This window comes from Phyllobates terribilis, unplaced genomic scaffold (assembly GCF_046119375.1).
Source record: "Phyllobates terribilis strain yellow unplaced genomic scaffold, ASM4611937v1 Scaffold_4__5_contigs__length_816908805, whole genome shotgun sequence".
Classification (NCBI taxonomy): domain Eukaryota; kingdom Metazoa; phylum Chordata; class Amphibia; order Anura; family Dendrobatidae; genus Phyllobates; species Phyllobates terribilis.
The window spans coordinates 226050550-226070805 of record NW_027362764.1 but is presented as its reverse complement, the minus strand read 5'-3'; the positions used below and the strand labels follow the sequence as shown (position 1 = coordinate 226070805).

Below are 20256 nucleotides of genomic sequence, written 5' to 3'. Positions count from 1 at the left end.
GGTTAACTAGTGGGACAGTTTTATAGGTCGGGTAGTTCCGGAAACGACGATACCAAATATGTGAACTTTTTTTTAATAAAAATATTTACTTATGGGTACAATATATATATATAATTATTACTGTGTGATGTATTGTTTTATATTTTCACAATTTTTTTTCCCTTTTTTTTACTTTTTTACTTTGTCCCACTATGGGACTTAATTTTTTGCAGGCTGATCGCTTGTGAAGCATAGCAATGCTATGCATTATAAACTGTCAGTGCTGCACTGACAGAAAAACTTGCTACATCATGCTTTGAGCATAGTGTAGCAACTTTGCTAGCTCTGGTGACTTGGATGTCATTATGGGTCACCATGGCAACGATCGGACCCCAACGATAATGTCGCTGGGGCGCCGATCCAAGGGCCGAGTGGGCTTCCTCCCTCTGCCTGCTCTCTAAATGCTGCGATAGATTTCGATTGCAGCATTTAGGGGGTTAAAGTGCTGGGAGCAGTGCAGAATCAGCTGACACCCGGGGGCGATATCGCGCGCAGCCCCTGTGCACGGGCGATCGCCATGACGTATGGCTACGTCTAAGGTCGTTAAGAGGTTAAATTACCCAAGTATGTGGAATATCCGGTGTAAATTAATAATACTAGTCAATTAGGTTTCACTGCATCCACTGACTGAAATATGTAACTGTGCCCCTCTTGTTTCTTGGAAAGTTTCTCATCCAGTATCTTCTGTAACTTGTATATGACATCGGTAATGTGCATTCCCTTTACAACGTGAAAACAAATCTTTATTTGAGCGCCCTTTAAATAGTCAAGATCCTATGAATTGTTTCTTAATTCATTGCTTACTTCAAAACATTCAATTTTCTATTTGGTTTTCATGAATTTCTAGTCTGGATTCCATTGACTGAACTGACTCTAAGTGTAGAAATATCTATTTTTACCAATAATATGAAGCTATGAAGTAAAACAGACAGTATTACTGGGTACTTCAACAAAACAGTTCAATGCATTGACAAATCTTCAGCACGATTTTCATTTGTCAAAACAACAATATATTGACATTAGGATCTCATGCATCAATTGATCAGAAGTAATTTTTTCACTATACTATTTGATTTTTTTATGTATCAGTTTAATATGTATGATATTAAAACTATATTAGCACTACTTAGTTTGCATATATTTTATTTCCTTTCTTTCCATCATTTACTTTTTCACTGCAGCTCATTCAATCTTTATTTTTTTTATTTTAATATTTTATTTTTTAATGTATCAGTTTAATATGTATGATTTACAAGTTAAAAATTAAAACTATATTAGCACTACTTAATTTGCAATTATTTAATTTCCATCCTTTCTGTCATTTTTCCCCTGCAGTTTATTTAATCTAGGGTTTTTTTTTTTTGGGGGGGGGGGGTTAATATAGTCCTTGTTACATTCTTTAAAGTTTTTTGGGGATCTTGTCAAAAAAACTATCACAGCTACCATGCCAGAAATATGTTAAATGGATTGCTAAATTGTTGGTATAATGCAATTTTTTAAACAATATGGAAGATTTACTAAACTAAGCTAAAAGTTAAAATCCTGATTTTAGTTGGGCCAAAGCTATCTTACATGGTGTAGGAAAGCCAGGTAGCACAGAGTTAAAACCTAGCACTGGAGGTCCTGAATACATGCACCTGGCTAGCTGTGTCTAGAGCCAGGTTCTGTGTTCAGTTGTTGGTCAGTCAGCTGGGGAAGCTGAGCAGAGTGGGTTGTGTTGGAGCTACAAAGAGACAAGCCAAAATCTCTGTGAGAGGAGACTGCATAGCTCGTGTGCACCCAATTACAAGTATCACTGGTTGTCATGGACAATAGCCATTGTACTTGAAGTGGGGCTCAGCCATGTATGAATAGCCTGTGTCTGTTTTGGTTTAGTTAGTGCCTGGACAAGGTTAGGGATTTTGTGTTTATGGTTTTGTTTTCGGTGCTGTGCAACGTGTGGAAATAAAGGTAACATTGATTTTGACACAAGAATCCAGGGCATGTGTGAATGCCGCCTACTGCTGAGCTTGAATCCCTACAATGGCTTAGAACACATTTCTTAAGGTGTGTTAGGCACTTTTTTGACTTGCTTGACTAGAGGTTGTGGTTTTGTGGAAAAGTGGCAAGGCTTTGCCAGGAAGATAGTGTGAACTAAAATGCAACACCATGAAACTAAATTGCACTAAACTTTTTTAGACTGTGTACTAATATTCTACTGGGCAGCATGGTGGCTCAGTGGTTAGCACTGTTGATTTGTAGTGCTGGGATTTTCTGAGTTCAAATCCCAGATAAGGGCAACATCTGAGAGGAGTTTGTACGTTCGCTCTGTGTTCGTGTGGATTTATTCTGGTACTTACGTAGGTTTCCTCCCACACTCCAAAGACAGATTTATAGGGAATTAAGATTGTGAACCCCAATGGGGACAGTGATGATAATGTCTGTAAAGCATTGTGGAAATTAATGACGCTCTATAAGCACTATTAATTTCCCCCACTGTGTCTCCTGCCGATCACCTTTAATAAGAAATCTCACGTGACCGTTGCAGCATTCAATGTTCTGCCACTTCGGCAGAACTGTTAAGGCTGCAGCTAATCAGGAGTCACCGATTGGCTGCAGTAGTCACTTAACAATTATCTGCCACAAGGGGGCCATTGATAAGTAGTTGTTCAGCAGTGAACAACCTGTTTATAGTACCTTCAAGAATATGATCAAACACTCTTCTGCATCTATTAAAGGCACTGAATGAGGACAGTATAAGTACATCCTAAAGACTTTTAAGGTAAGAACCTAGGATGTTAAAAATGGAATAGTGGAAAGAAGTATATTGTACTCATGAGCTCACTATCCACTCGCTCTTAATCACTGTATAGAAAGATATGTTCTAGTATTTTAAATATAGTTTTACAGTTGCCTTTCTGAATACACACCTTGTTAAATAGATAAACAAGGTAAAAGGGAATGTCTCTGTTATAGCGCGTCTACTTTATTGATATTGCTTTTTTATGCACATATTAGTGGAGGCGGCTGCTTAAAGACCAACCCTGGATTACAAGCTCCACAATAGCCCCTTGCTACATTTGATATCTGTCTCTTCACTGGGTACATTAGAAAAAAGATGACTCAGTAGTCATTTATAAAAGTGTAAAAAGCCCTCTGCTGTAGCTCCATACTGTATTCCCATAGTACCAAGTGAGAAATTGTTTTGGTGAACAAACCAATTCTCCACTTAAGAAATTTTTATTGCTGTAAATTATCATCATTCGTACATACATCTCAGGAGCTATCAGAAAATGAATTCTACTAAATTCAGGCCCATGATGAATTGTTGAGCAGCACTGCAATCAGAATTCTCTAAAGTATTAGGTGACCGCACCTTGGGGACAGGACACGTACAATAAATACATTTAGGGTTCAGCTTGGGGCAGATCATTTAGAGGAGGGGGGATATCTAGAAAAGGTCAGCTTTTCTGCAACTGTTATAAATGTTTACATTCAGAAGTAATATTGGATATATTTCAAGCCAAGATGATCTTGTTTGATTCCTATGGATTTTTTGAATCCCCTCATGTATATGGGTATAAATGTAAATTTTACCATTGTTTTAACGCAAATAAGCATACAATAATGTCCATAGGATGGCAGAGGCACAAGAGCTGTGCCTGTGCTACCTACAGTATGGAGGATGACAATTTTAATATGCAGCTTCCATCCTGTTGTAATGGTTTTTACACTAATTTGAGCACACTTAACTCCTTAGATTCTGCAGTCAATAATGATGTATTTAGATGAGATAGACAGAAGCAGGGGGCTCTCCCTGTCAGCAATCAGCTTTCTCCAATGCAATCACAGAACAGCAATGAGAGAGAGCTTTCGCCTAAGGGCTCGTGCAGTCGACCAAATTTTCGGTCCGAGTGCAATCCGGACCAATGTTATTCTATGGGGCCGTGCACATGTCCGATTCTTTTCCTCAGACCTCCTCGAGTCTGTTCAAGTTAAAAATTGCAGCATGCATGATTTCCGTCTATCGAATCACTCTCGGTTATGCAAGTCAATGAGTCTCATAACATCCGAGTGTGACCCGATTTTCACAAATTGATAAAATGGAGAAGATGGATAATTATTTTTCTCAATCTTCTGCTCATCAAGAAAATTGGATCACACTTTGATCACACTCTGCTCAGTGTGTGATTAGTATAATCGGCCGATTCTCTCGGATGAGAGAAAATAGAGTGGCGTGACCCTAGTCTTACAAGGACTGTACGATTATACACTGAGAGGTAATAATGGTTAAAACAAAATATTTTTTTACGCAAATAAGCTGCCTTTACAGTATCAACAAAAACTATGAGATTTCAGAAATCTCATGCACACACTTGTTTTTTTTACTGACTGAATATAAGAGCAGCAGCATCTTTGAAATCTGCAGTATGGCAATTCTTTTGGCATTTTTGCATCATTTTTTCACCCATAGAAACAATGAGAAATTGCAAAAACAGGTTTTGCTTCGTTTTTGCAAGTAAAATTTACTTATTAAACATGTACAGTAGACAATCACACATGTAATACACATCCCAAAAAACGCAGCTAAAAAACACTGCAAAAACGTCACAAGAACACAGCAAAACCTGCGTTTTGAACATTGCGTCTTTACTGCAAAGACAGTAGGTTTTGGCTGGAGAAAAAAATACTCCAAGAAACATGGTGTGTCAATGAAGCCAAAGGCTAACATGTTATTTATGCCACTTAGTGAATAGCAGAACATTTATGACGCAAAATATCAATGGTGGAATTGCTGTTTTTTATTTTGCCCATTACTCTCAGAAAGAGTTAATAAATGTTTAAAGTATCAATAAAGGCAATGCTGAAAAAAACTACTTATCCTGCAAAAAGCAAGTCTTTACAGAGCTAGGACATTGGAAAATAAAAAAAAAGTTATGACTCCTAAAATTATGATAAAAAAGTGAAAAAATCTCACTGAGGCTGATTTACTAAAGCTGTGTAACTTTTAGACAATGCACCAAATTTATCAACGTGTCTCATGCTGATTGATGAATCTGGCATATCTTTAGTAGGCTTACTTTAGTCCACAAGTTAGTGTTTGAAGAGCAAGGTCACAGTGGCCTTTCTCCAACCTTTCCAATGGGCGTCATGCACCTTGTCCATCATAATGTAGCACAAAGTGTGAAAGATGGGTTCTTTTGCACAAGTCAACAAGCCAACTTTCTGGTGTATACAGCTTAGTAAATCAGCCCCACTGTGTCTTGGAGACCAAATTAGACCATGTCCTGAAAGGTTTTAGTTGTAAGAGCCTGAGCAGAACTTTCTACTATACTGGGGGAGTTCCCAACAAGGGCCTGAGCAACATCATCCACTATATGTACTTACAGCAAGTAACAAGGCATCCTCACGTTAGCTGAGCAAACAACAATAATAAAGTGATATATCCTTTCTTTACGCCCTATTAGAGCATGTGAAGTACATATATGCACATTGTAATAAATATTCTGCAGCAAAGAAAATAAAGAGCCAAAGGCAACTCCCTTCAGGGGTCTCTCTTATATTGTTGGATTTGCGTCTGATCGGACATCTTTATTACTGGGAAAGAAATTGGAAGTGGGAATTTTAAACTGATTTTGCAATTAGTGTCCTGTCCAAATAAAGACAAAGTACTTCACTGACATCATTACCAACTTAAAGAGAATCTGTCAGTAAGATCAACCACCCCAAACCACATCTAAGTTCAGGAAGGTTTCTGAAATGTGAATCTATCAACACTTTTATATCTTTTATCTGTTGCTGCATTTCCAAGTAATTAGCATTAAGGCCATAAGTGCTCTGGGCATGACAGAGCATTTAATTATCCACTTCCTCCCAAGGTTCTTTCCCCGCCTAGCTCCAGCTTCTTTAGTTTGATTGATAGCTCACTGTCTGATTTCCTTGACTGACATCACACAGACTGTGAGCTATCAATCAAATTAAAGAGACTGCTGCTGGGAGGAAAACATGCTCTTGGAGCACAGGCTTGTTAAGTGCTCAGTCAAGTCGAGAGCATTTAACATGTCATTTGCATATTAATTAAAATTCTAATTATTCAGGAATGCAACAACAGATAGAAAATAAAATGTGTCAATGGATTTACATTTCAAAGACCTGCATGTCCATATAATGTATACGTTTTAGGGGGTAGTTCTTAATAATAGATTCCTTTCATGTGTAATATAAAATCATGAAAATGCATTCACATATTAATCATGCACATTTTCATGCAGCATTATCATGTTGGATGAAATACAAATCATCACTTTCTAATACATCGTGCTTCCCTCAAATGGGGCAAAATCAAATGTACACTCCTGCATAAAAGTGTTTTTAATTTAAATAATTGATTTACACTTTCCAAACTTCTTAGATCTTTTTAGTGGGGTTTCTAAGATCTAAAATGGATGGCCCATCTGTCAAATAGACCATCAATGTACAATGTATGACTGGTTTGAGGTCTTCCCTAACTGATGACCTATTCTGCGCATAGACCACCAATGTTATATACTGAAGAACAATTAAAGAAACGCTCCTCGAATCAAAGTTTTTATTCTCTTAATATATTGCAACCATCATATTATATAGCACTGTGTACTTACAATTGCTAATTTTAGTTTTTTACCGAGTTAATTCTTCTCTTTTCCATTAGGTCTATGACATCATGTGATTTAAAACTAACTAGCTGAATTCTTCTAAGCTCTAAAAAGAAACAGGAGGTCAATTTTCCCTGTATGAGTCATAAGTCACTGCAAAAGTCCCTGGCAGGGGGGAGGAGCGGAGCAGCTGGGTTAGGATGTGAAGAGGGGGTTGATGTCTGCAGGGAAAAGAGACTTCCTGTTTCTTCATATAGAAAAGACAAAAATGTACTGGGTAGAAAGGTAAAATGAGCAATTCTAAGTGCACAGTGCTATATAATATGCTGACTGCAATATATTAAGAGGATAAAAACTTTGTTGGGAGTGCTTCTTAACTTTGTTTTATCCACAAAGCTAAAAATTAGCACATGCAGCTTATACTGTATGGCATCTGCATATGTATATTTTTCTTCCAAAAAAAATCAAGTTTAAAGAGCTTTGGTGCTTTGTATTTCATAATTAAACATATTTGCCAGTCAGAGGTCTGGGTAATGTGGGTGGCAACACTTATGGAAATTGATGTATTAGAATTATTGTTTATTAACCAGCTTTCTTTAAGTCAAATATAATTAGGATTTTATAGAAGTGAAAGAACAGAGAAAAGTATGGAGGATATAGAAGGTGCAAATATACCTGGTCCCATTGGTTTGGGAACACAATAGTCACTCAGCCACAGAATGGGATACTACTGTGTATATTTTGTACTGTGTAGCAATAACCCCTGTACTCTGTTCATGATCTGTATACTGTGACATCACTGTGTACATTATATTTGCATATGATATAATTATTATTGCTGTTTTGGTATATGGTCCAATGTCTGTGACTTGCCTATGTCCATTAGGACTTGTTCACACGCTGCATATTTTCCACGGAAAAAATGCAATATCTTATAGTACCAGCAAAGTGATTGAGATTTCTGAAATATCATGCACACGCTGCTTATTTTTCCTTTGCACATTTCAACCATCAAAGTGTTATTCATATCTTCAGCATGTCAATTCTTTCAGAGTTTTTTTTAAGCTTATTTCACTGTTTGAATGAATGGGACAAAATGCATCAAAAACATGTAACAATTGGCAGATTTTATGCAGAGTTTTTCTTGCCCACAATTGAGCATTTGCAGCAGATTTTTTCTGCAGGAAAAAAAAAAGTGTGTACATTCACTGGTTGTGACATCACTATGTTTAATGTTTGTATTCTATGACATGAGTCATATTCTGTGACATCACTTTGCACAATTCTCTTTGTGACATCACTATAGGGACATATTTAAAATACTTTCTAACTTTTACAAAATGTAAACTTGGCAGTCACAAAGTGTGCCGATTCATAACAGTACCAGAAAGCAAATTCTGATGCATTTAGTTCAGTAAATTTCCCATAGGTGCATATTCTATATATTATGAAGCCATGTCCATTATCCCTGTACTGTGATATAACCACGTCCCATAGAAATTAGCTGTGACATCACTATGTCAGGGGCATAGCCGTATTTGTTATTCCTTGCACTGTGACATCATTGCTATCATTATCATTGTAATGGTACTTTACTTTGGTCATTAGCCACATGTTGAGATGTCAATATTGTTCTTATTCCGGTGTTTTATTACCTTTGTATTATGACATCACTGTGTTTGTTATACATGTTACATCAATGTTAAAATCAATGTTTATTATACTTGTATTGTGACATGTTGTTCATTATCCCGATGCAGGGCTATCAGTGTTTATTATCCCTGTATTGTAACATTGTATTTATTCTCCCTGTGCATGGCTATCATTGTTTATTATCCCTATAATTGTGACATCACTGTGTTGCATTGTGACAATGTGTTTATTATCTCTGTGCAGGGCAATTACTGTTTATTATCCCTGTATTGTGACATCACTGTTTTTGTATTGTGACATCACCGTGTTGTATTGTGACATTATATTCATTATCCCTGTGCAGGGAAGTCACTTTTTATTCCTATATTGTGACATCACTGTTGTATTGTGACAATGTGTTTATTATCTCTATACAGGACAATTACTGTTTATTATCCCTATATTGTGACATGACTGTTGCATTGTGACAATGTGTTTATTATCCCTGTGCAGGGTTATCGCTGTTCATTATCTCTGTATTGTGACATTACCATATTTATTATCCCTATAGTGTAATATTATTCTGTTTAGTATTCATGGAATGGGATATTATTATGTGCATTATCTGTGACATAACAAAAATGATTCCTGGTTTGTAAAATTACTGTGTATATTCAGGCAGTTAGGAATATAGGATGCAGAGCTTCCAGTCACATTCATTTAACACGAGGTCAAAGACCTTCAACTTGAGAGGGCATCTCAATGCATTATAGTTAACAGGTACTTGTTTATGTTTTATTTTCTTTTTCAACTCAGGCTTTGATGTAAAATTTGCTCAGGTCACCGTATGTCATGTTTCCTGGGGTCAAATAAAGCTGATGCACTCATACTCCTATAGATATAAATTACTAATCATTTTACTAACAGGGACAGTTACGCTTTCTGCAGTTTAGAAACGAAAATAGTTTTAAAAGTATCTTAAAAAGAAACGGTCCTAGTAACAAGACAGATACAGAAATATTAGAATTGTGAATGTGTTCTGTAAATATAAGAGTGTCTTTATATGAGTGAAGAATAAATGAATTTTGAGAAAGCTCTGCCCCCTAGTGGAGGCTGAATAAAGTCTCAGCCTGCACTTCAAAATGCTGGTGGAATGCAGGCATGGGTAACAGAATGGCATGAGAAAATTAGAAAATGTTCTCACCTGTTGCAGGACTGAGGACAAAAACTGCAATTTTAAGTGAAGCTCTAAAGCCTGATGCTTTTCCTAGTGTTATTCAGAGAGCAGTTAAATAAAAAGAGAGGTACATTATAGTTAAAAACAGAACTGTATATGCAATAGGGAAATGTTTGACTAAAATTCATGCAATCTATTGGACAGTCATATGTGGTCAAATATAATTTTGATGGTAACTTTGATAGTGGATGACATATTATATTTATTATATTTGTGATGGATGGAACTGACTATATTTCATTTCTCATCTACATGTGAGAATGGGCACCAGACACTTGTTGGTACTCAGGTAAGGAGAAATGTGCTAGTAACTATCTCACATAGTATCTCCAGACTTTTTACATCCTCCAACTGTTGCTGTTCCACTAATTCTAGAACACTTTTTTTTCTTCAGTGCCCCTCCATTTGGAAGTTATACCCCCCGTAATAATAGAGCAAATTTCCCCTACAACCAACTGGTTCTTTGTGGGCACGGCCATGTTTTGATTGGCCAGCTTCTGAGGAGAAAAAGCTAAGAACAACAGAGAAGTTCTGTGGTATACATCCCGTTGGTTGAAGGGAAAATTTGCACCTTTATTACCTATGCATAACTTTGGAAGGAGGGACACTGAAGAAAAAGAAAAAACTGATCCAGAAACAGTGAAGCCGCAACAATTGGGTGGATACTCAATTTAAATAAAAAAAGCAGATGAAATGTCCCCTTGAAATAGAACCAGTTGGCTCTCCGGACAGGTCTGTTTTAGCAAATACTTGTATTTCCAATGAAATAATAATCCTGAAGTGTGTAAGGACAGATAGTGTTAAGGTAATGCCTAGGTGTCAATTTATTAATACATTTTCAGGAGGAATAATAGAAGAACGACTCAAATGTTAAGTTCTAAGAAAAGATGCTTTAGAACTGTTACTTAATGCGAAACACAAGTATTTACTAACACAGAAAAGTTAGAAGCTAAAGTGGGTAATCGTAAAGGACAGGCAAGAAAGAACATATGGCCAAGTTAATAACTCTTGTCCCACTATTGCGCAGGGCTGTGGAGTCGGAGAGTTGGTATAAAATGGACCGACTCCAACTCCTAAAATATATAATGAATTGGGTACAGTAGTTCAATGCAGTTTGTGGGGAATATTTTTTTCATAATAATTTGGGAAAGTTATGAAATCTCCTATAAATGTCAGTCCTATTCCTGACATAATGGTCTAGACGTTTAGCTGAGATGAATCTGTGCTACAGTAAATTTACCACTTAAACATGAGCCATGTATGAAGGAGTCGGAGTCGTGAAGTCGGGGTCATGGAAATTGAGGAGTTGGAGTTGGAGTTGGAGCTGGAGGTTTGGCTTACCGACTCCACAGCCATGGTATTGTGTCAACATTGCACCAACATTTATTTTTTATGTCTATTATAGTATGTTACTGGTAAATACTTTTATGAATTTGAAATGTAATCAGTTTGCCCTAGAAAGCTGTCATCTGGCCTTCATTTCCTCTGCTGTGATATGTAAGTACCTCCAATGACTGTATTTAATGAAATAATCTGGTTCTTCTCACTTCTGTAGGTGAGCGGACCTAGTGTAGTCAATTTTACCGATATCTGCAGGTTCATGTACACATGTGGCAGGTTTTTCCTAGGATAGGACAGGTACAAGATACCTGCCGCTTAAGCATGTGAGTAGGTAATCATCTGTAGAAATTATGTCACCATCCCCACTCCCCTCTTGTAATGGAAGTGACTAAACCAGATTACTCCTTTAAAGAGAACCTATTACCATGAAAATGCAGTCCTATCTGCCGACACTATGTTATAGAGCAGGGGGAACCAAGCAGATTGATATATTGTTTGTGAGAAAAGATTCAGTATATCCTGTGATTTAATCCTCTGCTATTTCTGGGATTTGCAGTCCAGTGGGCGGTCCTATCAGTGACTGACAGCTATCTTTATTTTCTTATTTATACAAGAAAACTATCAGTCACTGCTAGGACTGCCCACTGGACCAAAAATCACAGAAAGAGCAGACGTTTAAATGATTAAATCACAGGTTATACTGACTCTTTTCTCACAAACTATATAACAATCTGCTCAGCTCCTCCTGCTCTATAACATTGTGCCTGCAGATTGGGCTGCATTTTCCTGGTGACATATTCCCTTTAAAGACATTGAGATGTTCCCTCTTGAGGAAAACACAACCTACAAATGATGTCTCAATGAATGGTAAATTGAAATTTTGACAACCAGCTCTGGTTCCTCGATTTGTCGGTCGCTACAAGACTGCCATCCTTACTTTGCTTACGGTCCTGTACTCGATACAAGAAAACGTTTCATGTGTCAGCATATGACTAGATCTGTAAGTACAGTCATGGCCAAAAGTTTTGAGAATGACACCAAAATTATATTTTCACATGATCTGCTGGCCTCTGATTTTTATTAGTGTTTGTCTGATGTTTATATCACATACAGAAATATAATTGCAATCATATTATGAGTACCAATAGGTTATATTGACAGAATGAGTTAATGCAGTAAGTCAATATTTGCAGTGTTGCCCCTTCTTCTTCAAGACCTCTGTAATTCTCCCTGGCATGCTCTCAAGCAACTTTTGGACGAAATCCTGACTGATAGCAGTCCATTCTTGCATAATCAATGCTTGCATTTTGCCAGAATTTGTTGGTTTTTGTTTGTCCACCCGTCTCTTGATGATTGACCACAAGTTCTCAATGGGATTAAGATCTGGGGAGTTTCCAGGCCATGGACCCAAAATCTCTATGATTTGTTCCAAGAGCCATTTAGTTATCACCTTTGCTTTATGGCAAGGTGCTCCATCATGCTGGAAAAGGCATTGTTGGGCGCCAAACTGCTCTTGGACAGTTGGGAGAAGTTGCTCTTGGAGGACATTCTGGTACCATTCTTTATTCATGGCTGTGTTTTTAGGCAAGACTGTGAGTGAGCCGATTCCCTTGGCTGAGAAGCAACCCCACACATGAATGGTTTCAGCATGCTTTACAGTTGGCATGAGACAAGACTGGTGGTAGCGCTCACCTCTTCTTCTCCGAATAAGCTGCTTTCCAGATGTCCCAAACAATTGAAAAGGGGATTCATCAGAGAAAATGACTTTGCCCCAGTCCTCAGCAGTCCACTCCCTGTACCTTTTGCAGAATATCAGTTGGTCCCTGATGTTTTTTCTGGAGAGAAGTGGCTTCTTTGCTGCCCTCCTTGAAACCAGCCCTTGCTCAAAGAGTCTCCGCCTCACAGTGCGTGCAGAAGCACTCACACCAGCCTGCTGCCATTCCTGAGCAAGCTCGGCACTGCTGGTAGTCCGATCCCGCAGCTGAAACAGTTTTAAGGTACGGTCCTGGCGCTTGCTGGTCTTTCTTGGGCACCCTGGAGCCTTTTTGACAACAATGGAAGCTCTCTCCTTGAAGTTCTTGATGATGCGATAGATTGTTGACTGAGGTGCAATCTTTGTAGCTGCGATACTCTTCCCTGTTAGGCCATTTTTGTGCAGTGCCATGATGGCTGCACGTGTTTCTTTAGAGATAACCATGGTTAACTGAAGAGAAACAATGATACCAAGAACCAGCCTCCTTTTAAAGTGTCCAGTGATGTCATTCTTACTTAATCATGACTGATTGATCGCCAGCCCTGTCCTCATCAACACCCACACTTGTGTTAATGGATCAATCACTTTTAAGGCAGGACTGCAATGATGTTGAAATGTGTTTTGGGGGTTAAAGTTCATTTTCTGGGCAAATATTGACTTTGCAAGTACAGTAATTGCTGTTAAGCTGATCACTCTTTGACATTCAGGAGTATATGCAAATTGCCATTACAAAAAATGAAGCAGTAAACTTTGGAAAAATTACTATTTGTCTCATTCTCAATACTTTTGGCCATGACTGTACTGTGGTTCGGCTAACTACTAATTTAAATAGCTAAGCTGCCCCCTTCTTCTATACGTAGACAGAGAAGGGGTTTGATTTAGGCCTCACTCAAATATGCATTCTTTTCAAGTGCATGACATAAAAAGGAAAGATTCTCTCAGTGTGTTGGATCAGATTTCCATCACTGTTTGGTCAGTGTGTCCATCTTTACCATCAGGGTATAATATTTTTTTTGCATGCAAAAAATCATAGAGGTTCCTCAAGCTTTTCCAAGCAAACATTGAAAAACTGGTATCACATGGATGGTATCATCATGCTCTCTGAGTGTGTCATGGATCCGTAGTGATACGAAGCATGAAAGAAACGTTTTCTTTATTTTGGATGTGAATTGTGTAGGAAGCAATACATAGCATTGCTCAGAGGAGACTAATGGATGAAAGAATAGGTCTTCTACTGTAAAATATTTTTCAGAGGGAGAGGGGTTTTAAAGCCTTTGACCATACAGCTGGACATCAATAGTATGTTGTGTGCCTATGCATGATGATACAACACACTGGTATTCTTATATAGCAAGCACAAAAATAAGAGATAAGTCAATGAATACTACTTTAATATGATTTTCCCTAATAGTAAAAATAATTAATATTTAGTTATTGCACCTAGAATTCATGTTGAAATATAGTAAACTGCCTGCAGACATATGAGTATATTACAGAGGTCACAGAAAAGAGTCTAGACGAGACCAAAGGACTGTAAATCCTGGCTTAATTAAAACCAGTCAGCTCATTATGACATGATTCTGGGTTAGAAAAGTATTTCGGCACCACACAATGTGCAACCCGCAGAAATTACCATGTGTTGTCTCATTAAGCATGTTCTTAGATGCTTTTGGGGGTGCAACAAGCCAAGTACAAAAAATTCGAATGAAGAACAAAGAAAGGCAGCACTCACCGAATCGTCAATATAATAGTCCTTTATTCCTTTAGGTGGGAAATCGTTGCGGTGTGCAGGGTGACGGAGAGACATGCGGGGAGAGATGAAATGGACTACGGCCGTTTTGCATACCTTCTGGTGCTTCTATGGTGCTTCCGGTGCTTCTACGGGTCCAAGGTATCTTGGACCTGTAGAAGCACCGGAAGGTTGAGAAACGGACGTAGTCCATTTCATCTCTCCCCGCATGTCACCCTGCACACCGCAACGATGTCCCACCTAAAGGAATAAAGGACTATTAGATTGAAGATTCGGTGAGTGCTGCCTTTCTTTGTTCTTCATTCGAATTCATTATGACATGATGCTATTAATCTTAAAGAGGAGCTGTCACTAGGTTAAAACTGGGCAGTGTTTGCTCTTATTTTATTCCCGCTGCTCCCTGGAGTATTTCACTTTTTTTTTAAACTGACACAGGGTTCCAGAGATATGGGCCTTCTATTTAGTGCTACTTTTTATTGTGCTTACCAGGGGCTTTGTTATTAGACTGCTCTGCATTATTACCCTGTGAACAGTGCCCCCTTTCTAAACACCATAAAAAAGAGCACTAAATAAAAAAGCCACTATATATATAACCATATGACAGATTTAAGGGAAAAAAATGTAACAGCCTAGTTTTGACCTGGTGACAAGACCTCTTTAAGAATGCCATTTTTATTCATTCTGTGGTATCCTGGAAATGAAATATAACAATAATAATGTATACATGCTACATGGCATTGCAGAGATGTCGACATTTGAAAGCCATGTACTGAGTGGTATAATAAAGACATAAGCTGCATAAGACATAAAACAAAGGGGTAAATACTGTGCATTAGTGCAAGCAGCAGTGCTCTAATACCATTGTATAGCATCAAATAAAATAAAAGCAGAAAACACTGCCCGATCCACACAGGGAGAGATCTGTCACTCCAGAGCAGCTGGCAGGGAGAAACCGCCGAGGATCCGCCTGTCCGACTAGTCTCCCTTGTTGTTTGGTCCCCGGTGACTTTTAACCCTACAATGCGTATAGGGGGCCTTTTAGACCCCGATGCTTACTTTTTTGCTATTATCTGCAAAACTACTTTCGTTAGAATTTTGAAACTCTAGGTATTCGTTGTTGGTAATATCCAGTTGTTCATATAATTTTTTTGATAGGCATTTTGATGTAACAATGCTTTTTTGGGGAAAACCACATCTGTATGGAACGGGGGCTTTTTAGGCCCCTGTTATTTTTATCATGTACTCAGCAGTGTTTGTGTCTCAAGTTACTTTATTTGTAGTCAGGGTTGCTGGTGGAGGCGCCAGGGGGTGGATCATGCCATGTGAGGATGTCATGTGATTTTGGGAGGGAGTGATAAGGCCATGACATCATCGCAGGTCCTTCTGAACACAGTAATGAGCTGTGTAGAGAGTACTGAGGACAGTATACACTGTGAGCTAATTGCTGAAGGACCTGTAATGATATGATGTTGGGAGGACGTCTGACTCATTTTCAGTCTCTTTGTTTCTATAAGAAGGTTGCAAAGGGTAGAGCTTGTGAGCCACAAAAATCCAGAAAATTGTACACCACCAAAAAGAAAGTTTAAAAGGTAAGAGCTGCTGAGGGTGAGAGGAGGAAGGGGGCACTTTCCCCTTACATTGTGTCACACACAAGCAAAGAGTGGACAACCCTGATTGTGTTCATTGTTTTTTCTTTTAGTTTGCTAACATCTAGTCAGCAATGGCACAGTCTTCCCCCAAGTGTCTGACTGACCAAGAGATTGAAGCAATTATGTTTCAAAGTGATGATGAAAGTGAACTATTTTTGTCCGATGAAGAGTACCTGCCACCAGCTAAGAGTATCTGCCATCAAACATCCTCATCCAGTGATTCTTCTGATGATGAAGAAGTGGATCCAGTGGATCCTGAAGAAGTGATAAGTAGAACATCCAAAACAAGTTTTTTGGGACAGTAATCCTTCATTAGTCGGACATACTCCAATACATAATATTGTATTGTGTATTCCCCTAAAGACGTATTCTCTATTTTTTTTTCTGACAATATTACAGAAGAGGTCATTTTATGGTCAAACCTAGAAGGAAGACGTATCGCTTCTGCAAAAAATAAGTCCTGGAAAAATATCTCAAAAGAGGAACTTTGTGCACATATTCGACTTTTACTGCTGGCAGGGAGTTAAAAATCGTATGATGTTCCAATCAGAGAATTATTTCTGGACCCACTTTCTGATCCACACTATAAAGCGACAATGGCAGTGGACAGATATGAGGATATTAGAAGAAACATTTGATTCGATGATAAGCGAACTCATGCAGCGAGGTTCCAAACAGACAAATTAGCCCCTATCAGTTATATCTGGAACATATTTATCAAACATGGCACCAAACTTTACAATCCTAGTACTAATGTTACAGTAGATGAGCAACTTGTACCCTTCAGAGGACGTTGCAAGTTCATACAATAAATGCCCAGTAAACCAGCCAAGTATGGAAAAAAAATCTTCTGGATGTGTGATTCTGCAAATTATTATGGCATAAATGGGCTTATCTACTGTGGCAAAGAAGTTGATGCACCAGTACAGAAAGATCTAGGGTCTGAGATTGTGAAAACACTTACTGTACCAATATACAATTCAGGTAGAAACATTACCATGGACAATTATTTTACCAATGTAGCACTGGGCAATTTTCTGCTTGAAAAAGCTGTTACACTTGTTGATACTATGAAGCCAAACCGACGAGAAATTCCTCAAGCAATGAAACACAATCCACAGCGAGCACTTTGAGAGTGTCTTTGGTTTCAACAACAAAGCGACACTGGTATCTTACAAAGCGAAGAAGGAGAAATCCGTTATATTACTCAGTACCATGTATAATGATTGCAGTATTGACAGCAATGACTGGAAATTGAAACCAGAAATCATCCTGTATTACAATAAAACTAAAGGAGGTGTAGACAAAATGGATGAAAGAGTGGGAGAATATTCATGCAAGAGGCAAACAAGACGTTGGCCTATAGTAATTTTTTCCAATATGCTTGATATAGCAGCCTTAAATTCATTCATTATTTATACAGAAACTCATCCAGAATTCCATGCAAAGAGGAAGGACAGGAGACGCCTATTCTTGAACGACCTTTGCCATGAACTTGCAATGCCTCACATGATGGAGCTTAGCAACATGAAATGCTTTGCCAAAGCAAACTAAAGAAGCAATGAAACAGTGTGGCGTACAGTTTCAGGACATTCCAGGGCCAGGAGAAAGAAAACGAAAGCGTTGTTTCATTTGTCCAAGAAACTTAGAGAGGAAAACTGAGCGATATTGTGCCACTTGTGGGGAAAATGTCTGTAAAGAACATTCTTCAGAAAAAATAACATGTGAAAATTGTTTGGAAGACAAATAAAATTGAAAAGAAAAAGTTAGAAAAGAAATGTAGCTGCAGCTAGTTTACTCTAGATTTATATACCGTTGTGTTTTTCATATCTTTGTTTGAAATTTGGAAAAAAAAATGTTTTTTGCTGTATTCTACAAAAAATTATAATTAAAATGTTGTACATTATTCATATCTTATTTATTTTGCAATTTTGAAATAAACTTGTAAAAGTTATTTATGTGAGTTTCTCCATATGATTTGAACAGGGGGCCTTCCCCGTTACATAAAAGTGTAGATTTGGGACATCACACATGCTAGGGTTCAACTAAGTTTTTCTCTAAAACTATGCAGTGATTAAGAGTTAAATATATACAGTGTATATATATATATATATATATATATATAGCTGAAGTCACGCCACCACAGTCTAATACATGCTGCCCTTTGAACAACAGATGTAAAATTTTTAAACTTGACATGCAACATTTTAACTATACCATGATGCAAAAAAAGTAGTAATCTACTGCTGTCTAAAAAGATCTATTATAGAAAATAAACTATTTAAACTATTAAATTATTGAATAGTTACCCTTTACCCTTTTTTGCTCATGCAATAATTAGTGTATGTGTATCATTAAACTTACTAAAAAAATCTATCACCAGATTTTTGCTGCCCCATCTGAGGGCAGTGTAAACTAGGGGCACAAACCTTGATTCCAGCGATGTGTCATGTACTGGGCTGCTTGCTGTAGTTTTGCTAAAATCACTGTTTTATTTGCTGCAGCTCTGCTAGTCCTCTCAGTGATGATTTCCTTCTATGTAGTCCTCCATATTCACAAGCTAGGGCTTTCACCACCCCCTTCCATTGATTGTGTATAGGCAGAAAGTTGTCAAAGGCATAAAGCCTGTAAATCAACAAAGGGGTGGGGTTAGGCAACCCATCATAGAGCAGAGAAATGGAGTTTCAGCAGATAAAGCAGTGATTTTATAAGAACTATAGTAATAAGCCCAGTAATTGACCCAGCACTGCAGTCGGGGTCTCTGTCCTGATCACCTATTCACTTAACCACAGCTGTTGTGTATGGGATTTGATTTGCTATTTTGGTCCCAGAAACCACATCTCCTAACCTTATCCTTAAAAAAATGTCTGAAAGAAAAACAAAGCACTTCTATGAAGGAGCAAAATGGGTTTTTGAAATCTTGAGTCCAGTTATACACCTTCCAAGAAAATATTGTCTGTTGAGGTAAGAAATTACACATTTCATAAATTGTCTGGTGCCTTCTAGTTCTGAGGGTATGTGCACACATTGAGTATTTGATTGCAGAAATTTCTGCAACGTTTCTGCATCTCTAGGAATTTGTTGGCAGCAAAAACATTGGGGAAAAAAGCAAGTTTTTGTGCGTTTTTACATGCTTTTTTATGCATTTTTGTATGGCAATGAATGCTTTTTGAAGCTAAATAAAGATATATGAAAAAAGAAACGTGGAACACCACTTTAACCCTTGGATTACTGTCGGACCTGGGGCGAGTGTATTGAGTTAATTTAAATGATTAAAGAATGTGTATGTTTTATTTCAAATAAAGTGTTTTATTCTCGGTGTGTGTGTTTATTTAACTCTTTACTTAAAGGTTTAGTAATGAGGGTGTCCGGCTGACACCTCTTCATTACTAAACCCAGGGCTTGATGTCAGCTGCTGACACCAACCCCTAATCCCATTACCACAATGCCACTGCACCAGGGCATATGGAAGAGCTTGTATTAAATATGAAGTGTAATTTCTGGGGCAGCTGAGGGCTGGTATTTTTAGCCTAGGAAGGGGCCATTAGGCCAACGTGTATCCTGGCTATTAATAACAGCTCACAGATGTTTGGGTAGCCTTTACTGGCTAGATTACAGGGGGACCCCAGAGAAAAATTGACATAGGATCCCCCTATAAAATGTAACCAACAAAGGCTAGGCAGACAGCTGTAGGCTGATATTAATAGCCTAGGAAGGGGCCATTTCTCCCAAATATTCCCTGCTATTAATAACAGCTAACAGTTGTTTGATTAGCGTTTACTAGCTAGATTAAAGGGAGACCTCAGAAAAAAATTGACGTAGAGTTCCCCTATAAAATATAACCAGCAAAGGCTAGGCTGATAGCTGTGGGCTGATATTAATAGCTGGGGAAGGGGCCATGGATACTGGACCCCTCTGAGGCTAATAACATAAGCCCTCAGCCACCCCAGAAATGACACATCAATAAGATATGTCAAATCTGGCGCTTAGCCTCGGCTCTCCTCACTTGCCTGGTGCGAAGGCAAGTAGGGTAATAGGGTTGGGCTTCATGTCAGCTTTGTATTGGCAGCTGACATTAAGCCCAGGGGTTAGTAATGGAGAGGGGTCTATAAGATAATAATTACTAACCCCATAGTAAAAGTTTGTAAATAAAGACACGGCATATAAAAAATCCTTTGTTTAAAATAAAAGTCCACACGGTTTTACTCATTTATTTAAAAATAAATAACACAGTTATACTC

At 38.0% G+C, this 20256-nt stretch overlaps 1 protein-coding gene across 5 annotated transcripts in view; it reads right to left on the bottom strand.

Annotated features, from left to right (window-relative positions):
* Nucleotides 1-20256, bottom strand: part of MYRIP (myosin VIIA and Rab interacting protein) — a 938202-nt gene that overhangs the window by 60302 nt on the left and 857644 nt on the right. For 4 of the 5 annotated variants that reach the window (XM_073678116.1, XM_073678115.1, XM_073678117.1 and 1 more), the window contains one exon: nucleotides 9490-9552. The exons of the other annotated variant lie outside the window; for it this stretch is intronic. In XM_073678116.1, the coding sequence (XP_073534217.1) occupies nucleotides 9490-9552 (63 nt within the window). The remainder of the gene's footprint in view (nucleotides 1-9489; nucleotides 9553-20256) is intronic. 5 annotated transcript variants of the gene reach the window in all.